The sequence below is a fragment of the Lolium rigidum genome, chromosome 3 (genome assembly GCF_022539505.1).
Source record: "Lolium rigidum isolate FL_2022 chromosome 3, APGP_CSIRO_Lrig_0.1, whole genome shotgun sequence".
NCBI lineage: Eukaryota > Viridiplantae > Streptophyta > Magnoliopsida > Poales > Poaceae > Lolium > Lolium rigidum.
Genome location: NC_061510.1, coordinates 39655172 through 39679430, shown reverse-complemented (window position 1 = coordinate 39679430; position 24259 = coordinate 39655172). Strand labels below are relative to the sequence as shown.

Below are 24259 nucleotides of genomic sequence, written 5' to 3'. Positions count from 1 at the left end.
GATTTTTCCGTCTATGGGAATTCTTTTGATAATTGCTTGCGAAACCTTGATAAAGTATTGCAGAGATGTGAAGAAACTAACCTTGTTCTTAATTGGGAGAAATGCCACTTTATGGTTAATGAAGGAATTGTATTGGGACATAAAATTTCCGAGAGAGGTATTGAAGTTGATAGAGCTAAAGTTGAAGCAATTGAGAAGATGCCCTACCCTAGGGATGTTAAAGGTATTCGTAGTGTTCTCGGTCATGCTGGGTTTTATAGGAGATTTATTAAAGATTTCTCCAAGATTTCAAAGCCTCTTACTAATCTTCTTCAAAAAGATGTACCTTTTGTTTTTGATGATGATTGTAAGGAAGCTTTTGAAACTCTAAAGAAAGCCTTAACAACTGATCCTGTAGTTGAACCTCCTGATTGGAACTTACCTTTTGAAATTATGTGTGATGCTAGTGATTTTGCTGTAGGCGCTGTTCTTGGACAATGAGTAGATAAAAAATTGAATGTTATTCATTATGCTAGCAAAACTCTTGATGCTGCTCAAAGAAATTATGCTACAACTGAAAAAGAATTATTAGTTGTAGTCTTTGCTTGTGTAAAGTTTAGATCTTATACTGTTGACTCAAAAGTTACGATTCATACTGATCATGCTGCAATTAGATACCTTATGGCGAAGAAAGATGCTAAGCCAAGGCTTATTAGATGGGTGCTTCTTTTGCAAGAATTTGATTTACATATTATAGATAGGAAAGGTGCCGATAATCCCGTTGCTGATAATTTATCTAGATTGGAAAATATTGCTTATGATCCTGTTCCTGTTAATGATAGTTTTCCAAATGAACAATTGGCTGTAATTAAGGTGAGCTCGCGAGATAGTCCTTGGTACGCTGATTATGCTAACTTTATTGTATCCAAGTACTTGCCTCCAACCTTTTCAGCTCAGCAAAGGAGGAAATTCTTTTATGACTTGAGGCATTATTTTTGGGATTTCCCACACTTATATAAAGAAGGAGTGGATGGTATTCTGCGAAGATGTGTTCCCGAATATGAACAACAAGAGATATTGAGTAAGTGTCATGGTAGTGTTTATGGAGGACATCACGCCGGAGATAGAACCGCGCAAAAGGTTCTACAATCAGGTTTTTATTGGCCAACTCTCTTCAAAGATGCAAGAAAGTTTATTTTATCTTGTGATGAATGTCAAAGGGTTGGTAATATCTCCGGACGCAATGAAATGCCTATGAATTATACTCTTGTTATTGAACCATTCGATTGTTGGGGATTTGACTTCATGGGTCCTTTCCCTTCTTCAGAAGGTAACACTCATATACTTGTCGCTGTTGATTATGTTACTAAATGGGTGGAAGCCATACCCACAAAGAGTGATGATGGTGAGACCTCTTTAAGAATTCTTTTAGATATTATTTTTCCTAGATTTGGAGTTCCTAGATATCTTATGACTGATGGAGGTTCTCATTTTATTCATGGCGGTTTTAGAAAAACTCTTGCTAAATATGGTATTAATCATAGAATTGCTTCCGCTTATCATCCTCAAACTAGTGGGCAAGTAGAATTATCAAATAGAGAGATTAAATCTATCTTGCAAAAGGCTGTTAATAAATCTAGAAAGAACTGGGCTATTAAATTGAAGGAAGCATTATGGGCTTATAGAACTGCTTATAAAAATCCTATGGGTATGTCACCGTATAAAATGGTTTATGGGAAAGCTTGTCATTTACCTTTAGAACTAGAGCACAAAGCTTATTGGGATGTAAGAGAACTAAATAAAGATCCTAAACTTGCTGGTAAGAAGAGATTGCTACAATTGAGTTCTCTAGATGAATGGAGAAGTGAAGCTTATGAAAATGCTAAACTCTTTAAAGAGAAAGTTAAGAAATGGCATGATAGAAGAATTATCAAAAGAGAATTTAATGTTGGAGATAAAGTCCTATTGTATCGGACTCGTCTCAGATTTTTTGCAGGGAAATTACTCTCAAAATGGGAAGGACCATATGTCATTGTGGAGGTGTATCGTTCAGGGGCAATTAAAATTAGTTCTCTGCAAGGTAATGCCACACAAGTGGTGAATGGACAAAGACTCAAGCATTATATGTCCGGTGATTCTTATAATGAAGATGTTGATGTTATTCGAGTGGTAACTCCGGAAGCTTTCATCAAAGGTCAAATTGACAGTTCTGCAGAGTTCGGCTTTGAATAGGTAACAGTACTGGTAATAAAAAGTCCGCGTTTAACTTTCCGAACTATGTTTTTGCTATTTTTGGAAAATATGAAAAATTACGAGATCGAAACGGAGTGGAGGAGACGCACGAGGGCGTGCCCCCATAGGCCGGCGCGGGCCCCAGCCTGGCCGCGCCGCCCTATGGGGAGAGCCCCTCGTTGTCCCTCTCCGACTCTGGTTCGACCTGGTACTTTCCTTCTGTCGTGAAAATTTTTGCTATATAATCCCCTGGAGCCCTGGAGGTCCGTATATCGTTTTCTCGTCATGTTTTGTTTCGAGCTGTTTTCTTCCAGGATCTGTTTTTGATCTAGAAGCACCATGGTCTCCAACAACAAGGACAAGGAGTCTTTGGAGGAAGATATTCAGGATCCCGAGCTGAAAGAAGAATTCAAGGAGGAAGTGAAGGAGATGTCATCAATAAAAAGAAAGCGGCAAACTGTGGGGAGTAAGCCAATCTTGGTGGGATCGGTTAATACTGGACGTTCTTTTTCTCATAACTTGCAGGGACCTCTACCGCCTGCTCTTAGCCTCAACTCTTTCCCTACTGTGGAGGAAGCACTACGGGTTACCGATGAGTTTTGTGATCAATACCGAGCTCTGAGAAGGGAAGTGGAGATACTTCAGGAGTAGAACAACCGACTTCGCAGAATGCTGGAATACCACTCAATTCCCATCACAAGGCCACCACCGCCATCTTTGGATAACAATGAATCTCTTCGAGTCTTAGTGCGGAACCGCTAAGCCGAGAAGCTGAAGCTGAAGGAGATCTTTAAGAATCGCAGGAACGGGCCACCACTATCACCACCGAAGGAGTAATTCATCATCGGTATTGGCACCCCCTTGGTTTGTTCCAAGCTTGGGGGAGTGCCGCGGTATCACATCATCACTATCTTTTACCTTTTTACTATCAAGTAGTGTCATATCATGAGTAGGGAAGTTATCATATAAGATGGTTTGCAGTGTGGAAGTATCTCTCTTTTTAGTTGGTTATCTATGTATCCCTTGGTGTGAGTTATCGTTATGGAATATTAATGAGAAGTTTTATCATTTACATATTGCACATCTTATTTTAGTTTGCAATCCCTATTATGTGATTGATCTTGTTGTTAGTATTGGTATCACTTTGGGAGCATTGAGTAAATCTATTTGGTTTTGGCAAACTTAGCATTGGTCAATAGTAACAACACTTTGAGTTTAAGTAGAAAAGAGGAAATACATGTAGATATGTTGTTTCATTATCTTTCTTTCTTGTTAGCTATGAGCTTAGTATTCTGAAGTTAAAATTATTTGTGCTTACAAGAAAGATGCATGATTGTTTCTATCACATGTATATTTGTTTGTTTCCCTCAACTCTTATGCTTGCTAACCAACCTTGCTAGCCAAAGACCTGTACTGAGAGGGAATGCTTCTCGTGCATCCAAACCCTTAAACCAAACCTATGCCATCAGTGTCCACCATAACTACCTACTATGTGGTATTTTGCGCCACTCCAAGTAAATACTTCATGTGCTACCTTTAAACAATTCAAAAGTTATCACCCTTATTTGTGTCAATGTTTTATAGCTCATGAGGAAGTATGTGGTGTTTATCTTTCGATCTTGTCATTTACTTCTGACAGACTTTCACAATGGACTAGTGGCACATCCGCTTATCCAATAGTTTTGCAAAAAGAGCTGGCAACGGGGTTCCCAGCCCCAATTAATCAACTTTCATTAATAATTCTCTTCACATGTTTTGCCCTGATTTATCAGTAAGCAACTTAAATTGCAAATAGACACTCCTCCATGGTATGTGATTGATGGAAGGCACCCGAGGATTCGGTTAGCCATGGCTTGTGTAAGCAAAGGTTGGGGGAGTGTCATCCATAATAAAACTAAAGTACGTGTGTAAACAAAATAGAAGAGGGATGATTTACCTTGCTTGGTAGAGATAACGTCCTTCATGGGAGCCGCTCTTGAAAGTCCGGTTGACGAGGTAGTTAGAGTACCCACTATCAGTCGTTGACAACAACAAACACCTCTCAAAATAATTTTACTCCTGTTTTACAAATGAAAAGCTCTAGCACATGTTAATCCCTGCTTCCCTCTGCGAAGGGCCTATCTTTTACTTTATGTTGAGTCAGTAAACCTATTTCCCTCTATCTTAAGCAAGCAATTGAGTTGTTGTGATCCAACCATCTATATTGTGATCTACTTAATCATGCCTTTTATTCTTCCTTGTTCAGTACAAGTTTTATCTGAATGAATATAGCTTTGAAGATTATCGATGATTATGAGGATATTATTATGATTGAGTATGCAAGTTTTGCTATAAGCTTTAATATAAGAGCGCTGCTCGATAAATAAGTACAATCTGTTAACCGTTCTTTGACCAATAACGAAGTTTGCCATCACCAATTATGATTTCCTATGCACCTTTATTTGTGATTTCCTTTTACTTGTTTCAAGTTGAATCATATGGGGAAGTTGTTCACTAGAATGTCTTGTGTGAATTAATATGATGCTTCTTGTCCGTATATTATTTATCGACTCTTCACTCCATAAACATGTGGTCTTGTTTATCGAGTTCAGTTTCGCTTGGGGACAAGCGAAGTCTAAGCTTGGGGGAGTTGATACGTCCATTTTGCATCACTATTTTATATCATAATTTACTGTTATTCATTGATATATTTCATATTTAGAGATGATACTTATGTTATTTCATCTATTTTGCATGTTTCATGATTATTGGAGAATCGCGCACCGGAGTCAGGATTCTGCTGGAAAAAGCACCGTCAGAATGCAATATTTCGGAAGATCAGCAATTGACCGAAATTACACGGAAAATCTTATTTTTCCAGAAGACGGAGATAGCCAGAAGGAGGAGCCGAGGAGGGCCGCCATGGGCCCCCCATAGGCCGGCGCGGGCCCAGGCCTGGCCGCGCCGCCTTGTGGGGAGGGGGCCCACAACCCCCTCGGGCATCCTCTCCTTCCCGTACTTCTTCGTCCCGAAAACCTAAGCTCCAGGGAATAATCGCGAAGAGACACAGCCGCCTCTGCGGGACGGAAAAGAGCAGAGAGAAAAGAGCTCTCCGGCGGGCAGGAATCCGCCGGGGAAATTCCCTCCCGGAGGGGGAAATCGACGCCATCGTCACCGTCATCGAGCTGGACATCATTGGGATCATCATCACCATCATCTCCATCATCATCACCGCCATCTCCACCGCTGCACCTCGTCACCGCTGTAACATCTAGGGTTGAATCTTGATTGTTTGATAGGGGAAACTCTCCCGGTATTGATTACTACTTGTTATTGATGCTATTGAGTGAAACTATTGAACCAAGGTTTATGTTCAGATTGTTATTCATCATCATATCACCTCTGATCATGTTCCATATGATGTCTCGTGAGTAGTTCGTTTAGTTCTTGAGGACATGGGTGAAGTCTAAATGTTAGTAGTGAATTATGTTGGGTAATATTCAATGCTATGATATTTAAGTTGTGGTGTTATTCTTCTAGTGGTGTCATGTGAACGTCGACTACATGATACTTCACCTTTATGGGCCTAGGGGAATACATCTTGTATTCGTTTGCTAATTGCGGGGTTGCCGGAGTGACGAAACCTAAACCCCGTTGGTATATCGATGCAGGGAGGGATAGCGAGGATCTCGAGTTTAAGGCTGTGGTTAGATTTATCTTAATTACTTTCTGGTATTTGCGGATGCTTGCAAGGGGTATAATCACAAGTATGTATTAGTCCTAGGAAGGGCGGTGCATTAGCATAGGTTCACCCACATAACACTTATCAAAACAATGAAGATTAATCAGCTATATGAAGCGAAAGCACTAGACTAAATTTCCGTGTGTCCTCAAGAACGTTTGGTCATTATAAGTAAACAAACCGGCTTGTCCTTTGTGCTAAAAAGGATTGGGCCACTCGCTGAAATTATTACTCTCACATTTTACTTACTCGTACTTTATTTATCTGCAATATCAAAACCCTCTGAATACTTGTCTGTGAGCATTTACAGTGAATCCTTCATCGAAACTGCTTGTCAACACCTTCTGCTCCTCGTTGGGTTCGACACTCTTATTTATCGAAAGTACTACGATACACCCCCTATACTTGTGGGTCATTACAAACCCTCACAACTCTTTGCACCTCATCCAAGAACTCATCAAGATGAACACTTTGTATGTTGACCACTTTGACCAGATCTTTGACCATTGCTCAAAATAGTCAACCCAAGATGCTACATTGAAACAAATTCTAGATTCCCTCCAAATTTAGAATCTTCACAAAACCCTTCCAAAATTTAAACCAATGCCACACTTTGTTACCCAACATCATATAGAAGACATCCATGCAGCAATTGGCCAAAATTAAATACAAGAGAAGTCAATTGCTTGAGACATAGAAGGACACATAGAGTAAGATGGAAGTACAACCACTATTCAACAACTACCCACCACCTCACTCTCTCTCTCTTGTGATCATCACTAGTGTATTGTTGTTGCCAGCCAAAACTCACCGGCGAGCAGTGGTTAAGCAACACGAAGAGCCGGGAGGCTCCCAAGGCCGCTTAGTGGACCCTGGCACCTCGCGTCGTCCCGCAAGTTTCCTGCACACGTCCTGGCGGTTGCAAGGGCGTGCCACCTGACCTAGACCCGATCGGGAAGGTGTTAGATTGCTTCGATTGTTCCTGCATGGTAGACACGTAAACATTAAATACGAGCCCTATCGGCTCTCAGGTTGCCCTGTGGATCAGCTCAAAGAGCCGATCGCCCCATGGTTCATGTTGGATTTGCAATAACATGGGGATCCTGCTTGATCAACACAAAGCTAAACCAATCTACGACAGTTTAGGGTTTTCACCGCATAACCGGAACATCCTACGCGTAGTTGGGCCTAGCAGATACGAAAGATGATGAAAACTATCCCTAGAAGAGGCCTAAAAACCAACATTACGTTAATTCCCGGAACATCCCTTCTAGGAACGGTAAACAGCACCTAGCGCACTACCGGATCCTCCAACCCCAGCATAAGGCCTAATCATGCGGATATTAAACTAATCCTTGCAGAACAAGGAGCAACTATAACGAGATCGGATCTACTAAGTACCGAACAAGCAAGATGCTGCCCTTACGCCCGGATAGGCGTAAGGGCAGCTAGGTGTCAAGGGACGGCATTGCTAAGCAGATATGCATAAGAAAAGCATCAATGCAAGCCCCAAAACACCTAAGATAAGTAGTGCTACTCGCCATCAACAACGCTTCAGCACGAGTAGCACAAGGTAGACGAATAAACGCGTACTTGCGATCTAGGCAGCATGATGCTTACCCGGAAGGAAACCCTCGAAGAAGGGGTGGCGATGCGCCTGGTTTGTGTTTGTTGAACGATGATTGTTGTCTATTTCATAAACCCTAGATACATATTTATAGTCCGGGGGACTTTCTAATTCAGGCGTGCACCGAACCGTGCACGGGTTAAACTCTAACTTCTAAACTAAGATGCGATCTACTATACTATAGATACACGGGCAATTTAGCCCAAATTCTTCGTGTAAGGCCGCTTCAAAGATGCTTCACGTGTAATCTTCTAAGCCCATCTCCCTTACGGCCTATCTCCTGATTTGGCCAAAATCTGGTGATAACACATGCCCCCCTGGTTTTGGTAATGATAATTTCAAAACCACTCTGTTTTTCCTTCGAAGGGTCATGTCGTGGCAGAGCAGAACCGTCGCAGTATTTTTCATCATGACGACTTGCCTTCCCAACTTCTCTGCACGATTTTGACAGTTTTGGCACCGCGTCCTCGAGAACCGTTATGGCATTAAATCTCCACTACAACCCCTTTATTTATCTGCACCGAACGGTTCGCCGCTTCATCCCCCTTCTCTGTTCTGTCCACCAGCACCCAAAAAACCCTCTTCCCCTGTAGCAATGTCTTCCTCTTCTTCCACCTCCTCAGGCCTCTCCCTCCAATCTTTGCCGAAGAGCAAAAGTGAAGACGACCTCCACTCCGGGGCAAACCCCATCTCCTCCGACAAGGAGGAGAACGAAGAAGAAGTAGAGAAGAAAGAGGCCCCCTCCTCCGCCAGGCACCCGCCGACGAAGCGCTCTCGCATGTGGGCGGACAGCGAGGACGATGATGATGACGAGGAAGAAGAAGCTCCGGCCGAAGGCTTGGGCAGCAGCGACGAGGACTTTTCCGGAAGTAGCGCCGACGGCAACTCCGATGCCGACGATGATGCTAGCGAGGATTAGCGATGTAGGATTAGTAGTCCCTGAGCAATCGGCTCTTCTTTTGTAAGAAATTTCGTTTATCAATGAAGAATTTCCCCAATCTGATTTTGCCGATTTCTTTCATGCTAATGCTCAATGAGCCGATGGCAACGCATCGGTCCCTCATAATCCGCCCTCCATCTTCTTGACTAAGGAGTGACCGTAAACTTGGTCAATGTCCAATAAGCCGATGTCAACGCCTCAGTCCTTCATTTTTTTTTCAACCGATGACTTTGAGTTCTGGTGGACAATGTGGAAGACCAATGCCTTCAAGAGAGCCCCAAAACCGTTGTTGAAACGACTCGACACTGAAGCCGATACTTCTGCAGAACAGGTGTCATCTGCTCTGTTCCTTTGCAGCAACCCGATAACCCAGAGCCGACTCCCTATCGGCGATGATGGATCCCTCTTTTGCAAGAACTCGCCGCCTTTGAAGGAGACTGCGACGCGGGACCAGCCGATGACACTCCAATCGGCTTCTAAAAACAGAGCATCTACCCGGTCGGTTGCCCCCCGAGCCCCAGTCAAGGCGAGAAAAGTAGTGAGCCAGGCAAATGGGCCACCATCGGCTTCCAAGTCGTAACGTAGAGCCAGCCGATTTCAACAAAATCGGCTCCCCAGAGCAGGGAACCTTCAGGGTGAGCTGCCCCCCGAGCTTCTCCAGTTCACTTCTTGCGTCTTGCTGATCAAATCGGCTCCTCACCTTTGGCAGATTGATGCAACCCACCCTTAACCTGATTTGCACGCTTATACTGGCACTGCTGAACTCGAAGGTTTGCAGAAGGAGTCGGAGGCCTTAAGAAGGAATTCATCCAGTAGAGCCTCTCCTCATAACTCGACACCTGCTCCATTGAGCCTCTGCTTCCAACAGCTGTACCTCTTGAGTCGATGGCCATGCATCGGCTTTCTATCCTTAAGTCGATGTCTGCGCATCGGCTGTGCTTAAAATTTTTGAATTTTTTACAGCCGATTTATGTATCGGCCCCCATACTTCAATACCCATCATCATCAAAGAATATATCTTGGGCTGCTGAGCATCTGAAAGCCACTCCAATCTTCATATCCTCGTGTTTTATCCACCTAGGTGCCCCCCGAGCCGATTCTTTCAAGTAATTGAGTGTATCGGCTCTTCAGGTATTCCCTGTTAGATCAATGCTGAACCCAGGCAGAATGTATGGTGAGGATAATTTTGGCCGATTGCTAGAAACGGCCTCCTTCTTCATGTGCAATGCTTAGTGAAGCTTTACCATGTCTTGATTTCTTACTGTAGCTACGTGGCATGCTTGAGATGAGATTTCTGCTTTCCATTTTTTGGGGCCGATCGCAGGGACCGGCCTCGCCACGTACGTCCATTGTCTTGGACCTTGCTACTCTGTCAGGATCATGGACACTATGTTTGTATCAACCGATGCCTCTGCATCGGCTTTTGTCTGTTTGGGGCGCCACACTTTCTTCGGTGGGCGCGCCCCCGTCTCCAATGTTTGCTGAATTTTCACGGCCAGATCGGGCGGTGCTTTCCTCAACGTATACAGGTACTGTGCCTCGGCTTCCTCCAGGTTTCGTAGCCGCTGCACCCTACGCTTCTGAGAATGGCTGAGTCCATCAGGGCACCACCTTGGCCGGTGATACTTATCTTCTTCACCATCTGACTCCTCAAAGTCTTCTTCTTGAGATGACTCAGCTCGCTTGTTTTGAGGTGGGAGGGGTCCTAGACGCTTGAACACTGAAACCTCGTTTGTTCTCTTCCTTTGCTGTCTGCATTCTGGGCAGTTCTCGATTGTTGGCAATCGGCTCATTCCTGCGTCCCAGCAATATTTAAAGAAAGGACAGTCCCAATGCCTATCCATGTTATCTTGCTCCCTTGACCTCCCTCTAGCGTGAAGCTCGTACCCGTTGTTGTTTCTGTCATGCCGACGATACCTCCTGTCCTCAACATCAGACCGACGATGTCTCTCATCATCTACGTCGTAGCGCCGACGTCGGTCATACTGCGGTTCATATTCGTTAAGGAGATGCGCGGAGAGTGGACGTTGATACCGCACGCATCTCACTTCCTCCTCGGTCAGGTACCGTCTATCATCATCATGGGGCCAGTCGCGAGGATCGGCCTCCTCTTTATCCTTGCCATGGGAGTGGCTGCTCTCTGCTTTTTCTTTGCTATGGCGATTCACAAGCCCTGCCATGTTGACATCAAAAGAGAGCTCTGGCTTGCGCCCTATGGAGTGGCTAAGATCCACCATGTTGACGCCGAGGGAACGGACGTGTGTCAACCTTCATAGCAAACTGTCCGAAAGTTAATCGGCCTGATTCTATCGCCATTTGAATACGTGCGCGCAATACTTTGCGATCGTTGGTGGCGTGAGTGAACGTGTGATGCCATTTGCAGTATGGTCTACCGTTCATCTCCTGTGACGTGGGGATTTTGTGGCCTTCGGGTAACTTCAACTGCTTCTCCTTCAGCAGCAAATCAAAAATCTGCTCAGCTTTGCTCAAGTCAAAGTCAAACCCTCTTGGCGGCCCTGGTTGATTCACCCATTTGCAGGACACAGGTACTGCCGGCCGAGCCCATTCAGCCACCGCGACTTCCTGATCTTCGGAAGGATCTTCATCCGCCTCAGCATCGACCAGGCCTATCGTGCGCTTGTACTTGTCTTGGTACAGTTCTGGGTGGCGCTATTCATACAACGTTAGTCTCTGGACCATGTGCGCCAACGAATTGTACTCCACTTGGAACGTCAGATCCTTGAGTGGCGCTGCGAGGCCTGCCACGGCCAGCTCGACTGCTTCTTTCTCAGACAAATGAACCGAATAACATCGGTTCTTGACAGTCCCGAAACGTTGAATGTATTCGGATATCATGTTTCTCCTCGCCTTTGCCGAACCCGGGTCAGATCGGCAATGCCGGCTTCAGTAGCTTCCGAATGATATTGTGTGTGAAACTGCTCTTCCGAGTTGCTTCCAAGATCGAACTGAATTTGGCTGCAACGAGGTGTACCACCCAAAAGCTGGACCGGTGAGAGATTGCGCGAAGAACCTCACACGCAACTGATCCGATGCTGAAACCATGCCTAGTTGGGCCAAGTATCGGCTCACATGCTCGATGGAGCTAGATCCTTCTGATCCACTGAATTTTGTGAAGTCAGGGAGCCGATACTTAGGTGGCAGCGGGATCAGGTCAAACTCGTTGGGGTACGGCTTGGAATAGCCGATTATTTTCTTCTTCGGCAGGATGCCGAAGCTGGTCTCTCAAGACCGCACCGATCTGATCCACGGTGGAAGCTGTAGCGGTTGAGCTTTCGGGACTTGGTGCGGTGGCGTATTTAGCTAGCCACGCTTGTTTCTCGGCGTCCGCTCCCAAACTTCCTCGCTGCTGCTGCCATCCCTCTCCGACGTAACAATTGCTCCTGCTCCGGCAATCCCTCCTGTTGGAGTCTGGATCGCTTGCGTCCAGTTGTTGCAGTCCGGCACGTATGTGCACACGTATCCATGTGGGATCTCCTTGGGCGGCTCATACAGGAATTGATAGTCGCCAGGATCACCTCCAACCTTGTAGACAACGTATGCCGGTGAACCTTGTTGTTGTGGAGCTGCCATCGCGTACGGCAATGGTGGCCTGGTGTGGAGTTGCATCTCTCCCTGGTGAGTCCCTAGCACAGGTCCCGAGGGGGAGTACCGATGCTTCATGATTTCTTGGACCACATGAAGCGCGACGCGCTCCAAAGTATTCACCAGGCTCTCGGAATGCCGATGCAGCGAATGAGCCACAACGTAGTTGATTTCCTGCCGCAGGGCCCTGGTACGTTCCTCCGAAGGGAGAGACAGATCCATACTGTCAAGAACGCCTTGGGGAGTGAATCCTTTAAACCTGATGTCGTGCGACCGGGTCTTCTCAAAGGAGCCGATGAGTTCGGCTTCACAGATGGCCTTCAGCTCATCGTATTTCTTCTTGTGCTCCGCAGGGAGATCCTCGTACTTGATCGGTTCGTCCGCCATCTCGGACGCAGGTGTTGACGTGGATGTTGTCGAAGATTGTCCCACCGGGCGTGCCAGAATGTGTTGCCTGCCAAAACTCACCGGCGAGCAGGTGGTTAAGCAACACGAAGAGTCGGGAGGCTCCCAAGGCCGCTTAGTGGACCCCGGCACCTCGCGTCGTCCCGCAAGTTTCCTGCACACGTCCCGGCGGTTGCAAGGGCGTGCCACCCGACCTAGACCCGATCGGGAAGGTGTTAGATTGCTTCGATTGTTCCTGCATGGTAGACACGTAAACATTAAATACGAGCCCTATCGGCTCTCGGGTTGCCTCGTGGATCGGCTCAAAGAGCCGATCGCCCCATGGTTCATGTTGGATTTGCAATAACATGGGGATCCTGCTTGATCAACACAAAGCTAAACCAATCTACGACGAGTTTAGGGTTTTCACCGCATAACCGGAACATCCTACGCGTAGTTGGGCCTAGCAGATACGAAAGATGATGAAAACTATCCCTAGAAGAGGCCTAAAAACCAACATTACGTTAATTCCCGGAACATCCCTTCTAGGAACGGTAAACGAGCACCTAGCGCACTACCGGATCCTCCAACCCCAGACATAAGGCCTAATCATGCGGATATTAAACTAATCCTTGCGGAACAAGGAGCAACTATAACAGATCGGATCTACTAAGTACCGAACAAGCAAGATGCTGCCCTTACGCCCCGGATAGGCGTAAGGGTAGCTAGGTGTCAAGGGACGGCATTGCTAAGCAGATATGCATAAGAAAAGCATCAATGCAAGCCCCAAAACACCTAAGATAAGTAGTGCTACTCGCCATCAACAACGCTTCAACACGAGTAGCACAAGGTAGACGAATAAACGCGTACTGCCTAGATCGCAAGATGCGATCTAGGCAGCATGATGCTTACCCGGAAGGAAACCCTCGAAGAAGGGGTGGCGATGCGCCTGGTTTGTGTTTGTTGAACGATGATTGTTGTCTATTTCATAAACCCTAGATACATATTTATAGTCCGGGGGACTTTCTAATTCAGGCGTGCACCGAACCGTGCACGGGTTAAACTCTAACGTCTAAACTAAGATGCGATCTACTATACTACAGATACACGGGCAATTTAGCCCAAATTCTTCGTGTAAGGCCGCTTCAAAGATGCTTCACGTGTAATCTTCTAAGCCCATCTCCCTTACGGCCTATCTCCTGATTTGGCCAAAATCTGGTGATAACAATTGTACCACTAAATTACCTCACCTAGAATTGACATCCTCACCATGAACCAAGCCAAGCCAAGGACATTGTCTATGTCACATACATATTGGACTTAATTTAATTTTGCCACCTCTAGCCATCACTAACCCTGTGCACCATGTCAAATAGCCTGGCCTCACACCACTCAACCTTGCCATGCACCCAGAGAGCAAGAACAATGCACAAAGAATCCTAGAACATGCCATGCCGGCCACCCTAGTCACCACCATGCCATCACTTGCCCCCTCTCTTCCTCTCCCACTCTGACCTTGTCAACAAGGTTGGACTCATCACCATGTACCTGCTGGACATGATCCCTGGCCTAGGAGAGGACGAGAACGCCAGGAACATGACGTGGTCACCGTCCTCGGGCTCGCCAGCGCGCGCACAGACATGGCCACGGGCGCACCAGTACACCGCCGTGCCCCGTTGACTCAAACCACCCCTTGACCTCTCCTTGTACCTGCGGCCTCCCCTCGATGTCAGCTACCTCCCAGACAAGCCCCATTGGACGTGCCAGGCCTGTAGACAACGCCATCGTCGGCGATCGTCCGCCACAGTACCCTGGTACCCGATGACGACGACGACGCTACCATGCTCCGTTTTCAGCGCCCTGCCGCTCGTCGTGTCCGCCTCGACGTCGCCTACAGTGCTGTGACATCGCCAACACCTCGCAGCCACCGTAGCCATGTCGACCTCGTCGACCTGCTCCGCACCCTCAGCCAACCCTCGCCCCTATAAATACCGGCTCCCCCTGGACGAGTTCAACACCTCAGTAGCCTCCCCTCCTTCTTCTAGCTCGCCTCGAATCCTCTCCGCCTCACATTACCCTCTTAGCCACCGGAATTTTACCGGAGCATCCGCGGCGGTAGCAAGACGGCGCCGTCGATTGACGCCACCTCAGCTCCTCTCACCACCACCAATCGAACCGTCATCGTCTCCAACACCGATCGTCCGCCTCGCCGACGCTCGCCTGCCTCCAGGTAGCTCCCCGACCCCCTAGTCTGGCCGCCGCTAGGGTTACCTCTCGCCGGCGTTATGTCGAGGAAGAGGGCGATGTCCAGCCGTCCGATCATCGCCTAATCGCACGGCTGTGGTCGCGTACCGTTTCGCTAACGGCTATGCGCCACTGACCGGTGGGTCCTGCTCGTCAGGCCGCCGTGGCTCTCGGAGTCTCGCTGGGCTGGCCCGTTTAACCCCTCTGCGGCCCAATTACTTTCCCGCCTAGCCCGTTTAACTCAAACTCGAAATATTCAATTTAGCTGAATTCAAATACTGATGCATTGCTAGAATTTAGATATTTTAAAATATACAAACCCAAATTTAGTGATTCAAAATGTTCTAGAAAGCTTATGAAATGATCTAACTAATCCCACTGTTTGCAATTAAAAATTCATTCTAGATCCTCTGCAATAAAAATGACAAATCAGTAACTTTTCAAACTTCCAATAAATATCTAAAATCAACCATAAACTATTTTGAAGTGTTTCCAACTCTCATAAATCACATTTGATGTTGTCTAATTTATTATGTAATAAAATACTATAGTTGCTTCATATGATCATGGGCTAGAATCAAAAAAATTGGCTATGTAGTCAAATTCTAGCCCATTTAAACTATTTCAAAATTAGGGTTTCAAATCTATGAGGTGTAGCACCTCATTTAAATCATCTTCCCAAGTGGTATGAAGTAATGTGATCACCTTGTTGCTTGGTCTCAAATTTGCTCACTTGAGAATATTAAATGATTACCATAGTAGTTTTTAAATTGTTCCAACTAATTATTAAATCATATGAGATATACTCTTCTCATTTAAATCTTGGTCTCAAGTAATTCTACATGAGGTGGAGACCATGGTCTAATTGATCTCATAATGAATTATTTGAGGACATTAAATCATTATCATGTTAGGATCAAATTGCATGAGGTACCTCACCTCATTGAAATCATTTTCCCAAATGATGATTATGAAGTGTTGACCTTGGTCAACATGAGTTCATATATTATCATATGAGGAGATTAAATCTTAACAAGATTCAATGAGAGGAAATTATTTCTCCAAAGAATTAAATAGAAACCTTAATTAATATTTATGATGAGAGGAAATTATTTTTCTTGAGATAAAAACAAAGTCAACCAACATAAAAATAATGTTGTGATGCTAGCCTAGCTTGTGTGACTCATGTGTGTGCTTAGTTTAGCTTTTAAGTTTTGTTTGGTGATTGTATCCTCGTATTCGTTTATAGACGCTAGTACCGGAGACTATCAAGAGGAGGAGGGATTCTACCAAGAAGAAGAAGAGAACTTTGATCAATACACCACTGAAGGCAAGCTAATATTCTTGCAAGTTGACCTAGTGCAAAGCTCTACAAGAGCAAGGCACCATTACCTTTTACTTTATGCTTAATGATCCCATCCCAAGTTTTTACCTTACAAATTATCTTTTGATTTTGGTTTATCAAAGTTTACTTTTTGATTTATGATTCACTTGGTCTAGATATAGAGTAGAACAAGAGCATCAAACTTAGCCTAAAAAAAAGCTATGAGCTAGTTAGCACCCCTCATGACTAGTTGCTAGTGCTAACAAATAAAATTGACTACTCTAGATGGGAACTAGTGAAATGAAATGACTTTGAAAACCTTGGAATGATGAGTCATTCTATTGAAAGATTTTGAAGGTGAATATGAGTGGTGAATGACAAGGTGAACTTTACAAAAGCCGATGGTTGGGTTCGGATGCGATACCATTCCAATTTTGCAAGTACCCCCACAATACCTGATTATGGGTAAGGGCTTAACTAGAAGTTTATGTATCTTAGTATGGGTTCCCTCTAAACAAGCGTCATAGGGGTTATGCCGAGGCTGCCTCCGTGGAATGTGAAATGATGTGAAATGACGTGAATATGAGGTGAATGTCCGGCCCAAGCCCTGTGCAGTTCCCAGGCTGACTGTCTATCTTCACTGGGAGGCCAAGCTCATGGGGAGAGGTGCCTATACTAGGATATGTAAGTGAAAGGTTATGGTTGGTAGTCCGCACACGGAGTGTGATAAATCAGGGCCGATTAACCACGACGGATTATTGCAAATGTTGTGGCACAAGTGTACGACCTCTGCAGAGTGTAGAACTATTCGAATAGCCGCGTCCACGGTTATGGACGGTTGGAAAGGCCATACTGTTCCGTCATCAGATCATTTTCAAAAATGTGACATGTGACTTGTGACTTGAACTTGAAAGGTGAATGGTGAATTTGACTTGAATCACAACAGAGTTGTGGGAATGACACTAATGTTCCCACTTGAGTTAGTTAGCAAATGAAGAGGATTTTACTAAATGTTTGTGAACTAAAATTGGCTTTATGCAAATAAACTTAGAGCTTAGCATCCCCTTACTAAAATTGATAAGTACTTACCTTAGTATTAGTTTGCGAGTACTTTGAAAGTACTCATGGCTTTGTCCCTGGCTATTCAAATGGCCAGACTATGAAGAGGAACAGCAGTACGAGGAAGATGGACAGCAGGACGTCTACGACAACTAGGACCACTCCGACGTCAACGAGTTGCTGTGGAACAGATGAACCACGAACGCTACTTCGCTTCCGCTATGTGTTTTGTAATAGGATCTCTAGATCCACTATGATGTACTAAGACTGGATCATGTGATCCTTTATTGTAAGATGATTATGTGTTGTAATGAATGATGTGTTGTGATATCAATCTATTATGTCTCGTAAAAACAATATTCCTGGGATTGCGATGAATGGCATAATAGGCATCCGGACTTAAAAATCCGGGTATTGACATGCCCAGACGGCAATTTTTGCGGAGTGCGTTGGTAAGATGACAAGCATTGGTAATGTGTCGCTGGGACATGTTCAGAGGGAGGCTAATCAGGTTGCTCATATGTTGGCTCAAAATTCGTATACTAGTAAGATATCTTGTAATTGGGTCGATGAACCCCCTAGTTTCCTCCTAGATAAACTCATTCATGATGTAATTTTGTGATGAACTCGAGGCGGCAGGTTCCAGACGGACTCTTTTCCTTCCAGGGTACCTAAGGGGGTTGGAAGGTTTTTAATGAGGCGGCCTGTTGTCCTAATATATTTTATGATTTAAAAAAATCTCGGTTAGCTGAGAGTTAGCGTATTGCTTCGTGATTTGGAGGCCGGATTATCATGCAAATAAATGATTATTTCGTTGTTGAATTAAGAAAGGCTGACTTATTTTGAATGCGATGCATAAGCCGGCTTATGGGTTTCAGTGGGAGAGGATATATTGCAGTGGAAAAGGTGCTGGAAACTGGTTCCCTCTCTTGGGCTTATAGAATTTGGCTTATTTGCTATGTTGAGTTGTAAATATCTAAAATATTTCTGAAATTGATGCTAGGAAATACATTTGTACTTACACGCATGGGTATGGATGTTTCCGTCACCGTCCGTTCTGTTTTGAGATCCGGATAAAAAGAGGAGAGAAAAGGAATCTTTACATCTACCATGGTGAGCACGAATCTCGAGGATATTAATAAAATTATCCCACAATGTTTAAGAAAATTATGAAAAGTAAGATGATAATAAATACATGGCATCATAGTATAATTCATTGGAAAAATTGTGAGTGAGCACCATGACATTGCACACCCACACTTATTTGACTTTTTTATTTTCATACCTCACAAACTATATAATATATGGATTTGAACCTTAGCAAATCACTCAAAAATAACAACTAGATTGTGGGAAAATTAGTTCAATTTTTTTGTGCAATTTAAAATTTTAAAATATTTAAAATTCTAATCAAATTCTTTTAAATATATTTTTTCCTAATGTCATAAAAAATCTGAAGTATTTTCCCACATTCTAGTTGTTATGCTTCAATGATATGTAAAGTTCAAAGATTATATGATGTGAGAGATACAAAAAAAAATAGAAATTGTTTGTGAGGAAAAAAAAGAGTTAGCGCAGATCTTAATGCACTATCGACAATCTAGATACAGGTGTGCGGTGAGCTGGTGCTCAGAAAGTCTTCTCTCTAATTCATTACATGCCAAAATAACATTACCTCATCAAGCTACCAAACTTTCGGCAATGGTGTATTGTAGGTCACCCATGACGACATCAGTGGAAGAGGATGCATGTTCACTGGTATAACATGCAATATCCTCGTGGATATATGAGCCTCACTCGATCTTGTTGAAATGTTCATCATATAGTTCACTATCACAAATGCAGTAATGCATATAAATGCATGCAGTGATGATATTCGTTTAAGGTCATAGGTTTGTGGTAATGTGATGTATATAGAGAGTAGGATGTGTCACTTTCATCATCTTCAGAATGCCAAATGCTCTTTCAATGGCATTTCGTGCATAGGAATGAAGATGTTTGAATCTCCTTGAAGTATGGAACATGGTAGTGCTGCTCTTTGAATTGTGTGAGATAGCACATATCCAACTCTTCCTCGGAGAAAATCATCTATAATTAGAAAAAATGCAAGCATTCATGAAAAATAATGTTCAAAGCAATATGCATAGGTTCATGGAAATTACAAGTTCGAAGCAAATAACATAGGTTCACGAAATATACAAGTTTAAAGCAAATAACATTGGTTCATGGCAAGCACAACTTCAAAGAAAATAACATAGGGACATGACAATACAAGTTTATAACACTATTTGTTATATTTTACCCCCATGTCCTCCAAATATAATCAAGTTTTATGGTAGGAGTAGCCTCGATGGGATTCTCGGTATAGAAAATAAAATTTTGGCTATATGACTTGATCTAGTAATTATGTTGTTGCATATGACACAAAGGAAGGTTTTTGAATTTACAATCAAAACTAAGTAAGCTGATAATTGAATGGGGAGATGGCGTTTTGGCGCAAAGTGCAAGAGAAATACTTATTAAGGCAATTGCACAGGCACTCCCGGTTTATGTCATGAGCGTGTTCAAGTTACCATTATCATTGTGTGATGATCTTACTCATTTGATTCGAAATTTTTGGTGGGGCTCAGAGAATGGCAAGCGGAAAACACACTGGATTGGTTGGCCAAAATTGATGCGAACAAAATCTCAAGGGGGCTTAGGTTTTCGTGACATGCGCATCTATAATCAATCTCTTCTTGCTCGCCAAGCCTGGAGACTAATAGCCTGTCCTGGCAGTCTATGTGCTCGTGTCCTTAAGGCGAGGTACTATCCTAATGGTAACCTGATTGATACAGTTTTCACTGGTAACCCTTCATCCACCTGGTCTGCTATTTCATATGGTTTAGAACTGTTGAAAATAGGCGTCATTTGGCGTGTTGGCAATAGAAAAAGCATTCGTGTTTGGCGTGATAATTGGATACCCCGTGTTTCATATATGAAAGTGTTCTCACCCAATGGTGACCGTCGCATCCGGCGTCTATCTGATTTGTTGGATAATCATGGACTATGGAAGGAGGAATTGGTCAGGTCTAAATTCCTGCCCATTGATGCCGAAGCAATACTTGGGATTAGACCCTCAAGGCGCCTTGACGAGGACATCATCGCATGGCAGCCAGAGAAATCTGGTATTTTCACGGTTCGGAGTGCATACAAGTTGGCATTTAACAACTGCCCAGTACAATGCTCCTTTGCTACGACTAGTGCCAGACCGAATAGCAGCGAAACTTGTTGGAAGCGCATTTGGTCGGCTGATGTTCCACCAAAGGTGAAATTTTTTGCTTTCAAAGCTGCATCAAATGCTCTAGCTACTGAGAACAACAAACGATCGAGAGGAATTAAAGTTACTGGAATTTGCTTAATTTGCGGCACTACCCAGGAAGATTCAGCACACGCGTTGTATAGCTGCCCACATGCACGTCAACTTTGGGATGCAAGGAGAGGCATTTGGTATTTACCTTCAGACGTAGAGCTCCGGTCCAACACAGGTTGTTGGTTGCGTTCCATCCTGGAAGCTGCTCCGAAGCAGATGTGTGATGATATTCTGCTCGTTGCTTGGCGAGCTTGGTATGCTCGTAATGAAGCTACTCATTCTAAACCTCTCCCTTCGATCGAGAGTTCCAAGCGCTTCCTCACTGGCTACATGAGTATACTAAAAAATCTGAAGACTTCATCAACCGGAGATATGATCAAAGGCAAGCAACCAGTTCTGACCCTGGTTCAGTTTCAAACTCGGTTGGTGTTGTACCAGAAAAGCCACCTGACAAACATTGGAAACTCCCTCCTATAGGTTGGGTGAAATTAAACTGTGATGGATCGGTCAAGTTGGAGGATGGCTCGGTCGGAGCTGGTATGGTGCTTAGAGATGAGAATGGCCACATCATATTCTCGGCTTGTCGTTAGTTGTTAAACTGTTCTGATCCTCTTGAGGCCGAAGCTATGGCATGTGAAGAAGGTTTGTGATTGGCTATGCAAAGGAGCGATAGTCCAATAACAGTTGAGCTCGACTGTTCAATCCTAGTTGATGCTATCAAGGAGAAGAACCAAGATCGTTCGTCAGTAGCACATTTGATTTCAGAGATTAGAGATATGTTTAATAGTAATAGAGTTATTTCTTTTGTAAAAGTCGATCGTATGCAAAACAGGGTTAGTCACTGTCTAGCTAATTTAGCAAGAACAGAAGCTAGAACTGCCGTTTGGCTTGGATCGGGCCTGAGGTTCTGTCTCAGGTGTTTGCCCAAGACTTCCTTGTAATCCCTGTGGCTTAATATATCCTCTTTTACCCGCAAAAAAACTGATATTATCTTAGTATTAATATATTTCTTTTATCAAATAAATATTAGTATAACAGAAAATCTTGCTGTCATATCGAGTGGTACTGTAGAGGGCTTGTTTGCGTGCGTCACTAGAAGGCTGGTGACCTGGTGTGAAGGTGATTAGACAAAAGTAAAGTGGCATCTTTTCTGCCGTTCCTCTTGTGCATTGTTTGGTCGTTAGGGCATCTCCAGCGGCGCGACGCATTTTAATGTCCGCGAGCGTCCGTTTGCGTCGCGCTGCGGACGCTAAAATGACCGTTTTTGTCCGCGCGTCCGTTTGCGTCTGGGGTCTGCTCCAGTGGGGCGACGCATTTTTTTCTCTTCTTTTCCCTTTTCTCAATTAAACATAGTTTCAAATATTACATTTTGAAACATGATTTTACACAAACTAACACATAGTTACGAACATGGTTTATACAAACTAACACATAGTTTGAACCATGGTAGATACAAATATAAAAAAATTATAAATAGAAATCAGTTGTGTTGATTTCCGTATGTTCGCTGCCAAGAAAGAACATTCGAGGGCACACCCAATCACCCAAACTGGAAAATCCAGCGGGAGGAGATGGTGCCCTTGTTGGTTCTACCGATGAGGCGAACAGACAGAAACCTCGACTACTGGCTTCGTCTGGCCCGTAGCCAGATTCGCTGCAAAGAAAGAATACGCGACGTTCTAACTATCGGTGTCGGAGCCGGAGTCGTCGGTGTGGTAGTGCCTGCGGTAGGCTGTGTCGTCGAACACCTTGACGATCATCTCGTCGTCCCCCTCGTAGAGGAAGGTGAGCTGGCAGCCGGGCTCGAGCGCGAGGTCGCGGGCGAACTTGTCCCACCCCGTGTGCAGGTACATCTTGCCCTGCCCGTCGAACAGGACCTCCACGGTCCAGCGGTAGAAGTTGCAGCTGGCCTCCCGTAGCTGCAAGTGCGCCGGCTCGACGCCGTCGACGAACTCGGCGAACTTGTCCGGTAGCCGCTTGATGGCGAGTGCCTCCTCGAAGCAGCGCTCCTCCTGCGAGGACGAGGAGGGCGCAGGAAACGGCGAGCGTGGGGCCGTAGCTGCTCCACCACGGCGGCCCCTACCCCGGCCACGGGGGCGCCCAGGGCCGCGGCCTCGACCGCCTCGCCGGCCACCAGGACCGGCCATGGACTTCCTCGTGGGCTTGGCTGCGTCGCAGGAACACCTAGGCGGCGCTACGGTCGAGCTTTGTGGCGGCTAGGGTTTCTTTGGAGGAGTGGATGAGGAAGAAGAACGCGCGCCCCTTTATATAGGCCGGCGGCATGCGGTGGCCGCGGGACGCGTGGCGTCGCCATTAACGTGGTTGGCGGAGGTGGGCGGCCGCTCGGCAGCCTAGGAATCGTCGCCATTAACGTGGCGCAGAGTGTCGAAGCGACGCAGCTTTGCAGTCGCTGGCGCGTTTGAGAAGACGCATCGACGCAGGGTCGCTGCAAGGCGGGCCCGCCGAAACGTCCGCTAGACGCAAGCGGACGTTTCCGGACGTCCGCAGAGACGCATCCGAGGCGCATATTTGGGCCAGGTTTGCGTCTCCGCGGACGGCCCGGTTACTTTGCGTCGCCCCGCTGGAACAGGCTCCAGACGCATTTCCGGTCACGGCGAACGAAAACAGTCGCTCAGCGACCGTTTGCGTCGCGCCGCTGGAGATGCTCTTATTGCACCAAGTGCAGTGGCTTGGTATGTCCGTTTGGTCCCTCAAAACATTTCAGATCCTATCCTCAGGGCCTGTTTGTTTAGTCACTAGATATGCTAAAAAATGAAGCCAGTGCTCTCGGTTATGAAATTGGTCGGGCCGGCCGGACGATGCACGTCAGTTATTCATGGTTTAAGCACCTTGTCTCACTCAGTGACTCACACGGTTGTAACCGTCGCCGAAACTTTGACGCGGAGGCTGGAGCCACAGGGTAACTTTCATGGCGCCAAATATATACTCAGTCCAGCTCAGGCCGGAGCTAAGCTAACTAGGAGAAATCGAGCAGGAAGCACCGAGCCGAGGATGTCGGAACCGGTCAAGCTCATTGGCATTTTCAGCAGCCCGCTCGTCCACCGCGCCGAGGTGGCCCTGCGGCTCAAGCGGGTCCCCTACGAGTTCATCGAGGAAGACCTCAGCAACAAGAGCGAGCTGCTACTGGAGCACAACCCGGTCCACAAGAAGGTGCCGGTGCTCCTCCACGGCGACCGGCGTCCGGCCATCTGCGAGTCGCTCGTCATCGTCCAGTACGTCGACGAGGCGTTCGTCCACGGACCCGCGCTCCTGCCGGCCGACCCGCACGCCAGGGCCACCGCCCGCTTCTGGGCACGCTTCATCGACGAGAAGGTGATCATCGGATTAATTAGCTAGTGACTGACATGATCGAACTGTGTCACAGTGTCACTAATGCGGTGACCGTGCGCAGTGCTGGAGATCGGCGTGGATGGCGCTGTGGGCGGAGGACGGCGAGGCGCGGGAGGCGGCGGCGACGGAGGCGAAGGCGAACCTGACGCTCTTGGAGGCGCAGCTCGAGGGAAAAAGGTTCTTCGGCGCCGACCGCGTCGGGTTCCTCGACGTGGCCGCCGGCGGGATCGCGCACTGGCTGGGCGTGTTCGAGGAGATCGCCGGGGTGCGCTTGCTGGGCGACGACGAGCACCCAGCGCTGTGCCGGTGGGCGAGCGAGTACACGGCGGACGAGGCCGTGAGGCCGTGCCTGCCGGACAGGGAGGCGCTGCTTGCCGCGATGGCCACGAAGAAGGAGAGGTACGTGTCCATTGCCAGGGCAATGACGCGGAAACGAATGTAGT

The 24259-nt window shown here is 45.9% G+C and overlaps 1 protein-coding gene across 1 annotated transcript; it reads left to right on the top strand.

The window, feature by feature from the left end:
• The first annotated feature begins 23477 nt into the window (after positions 1–23477).
• LOC124694715 (glutathione transferase GST 23-like) lies at positions 23478–24258 on the top strand. Its single transcript, XM_047227668.1, has 2 exons — positions 23478–23798; positions 23878–24258. The coding sequence occupies exons 1-2, from the start codon at positions 23478–23480 to the stop codon at positions 24256–24258; spliced, it is 702 nt and encodes a 233-aa protein (XP_047083624.1).
• The last annotated feature ends 1 nt before the right edge of the window (position 24259 follows it).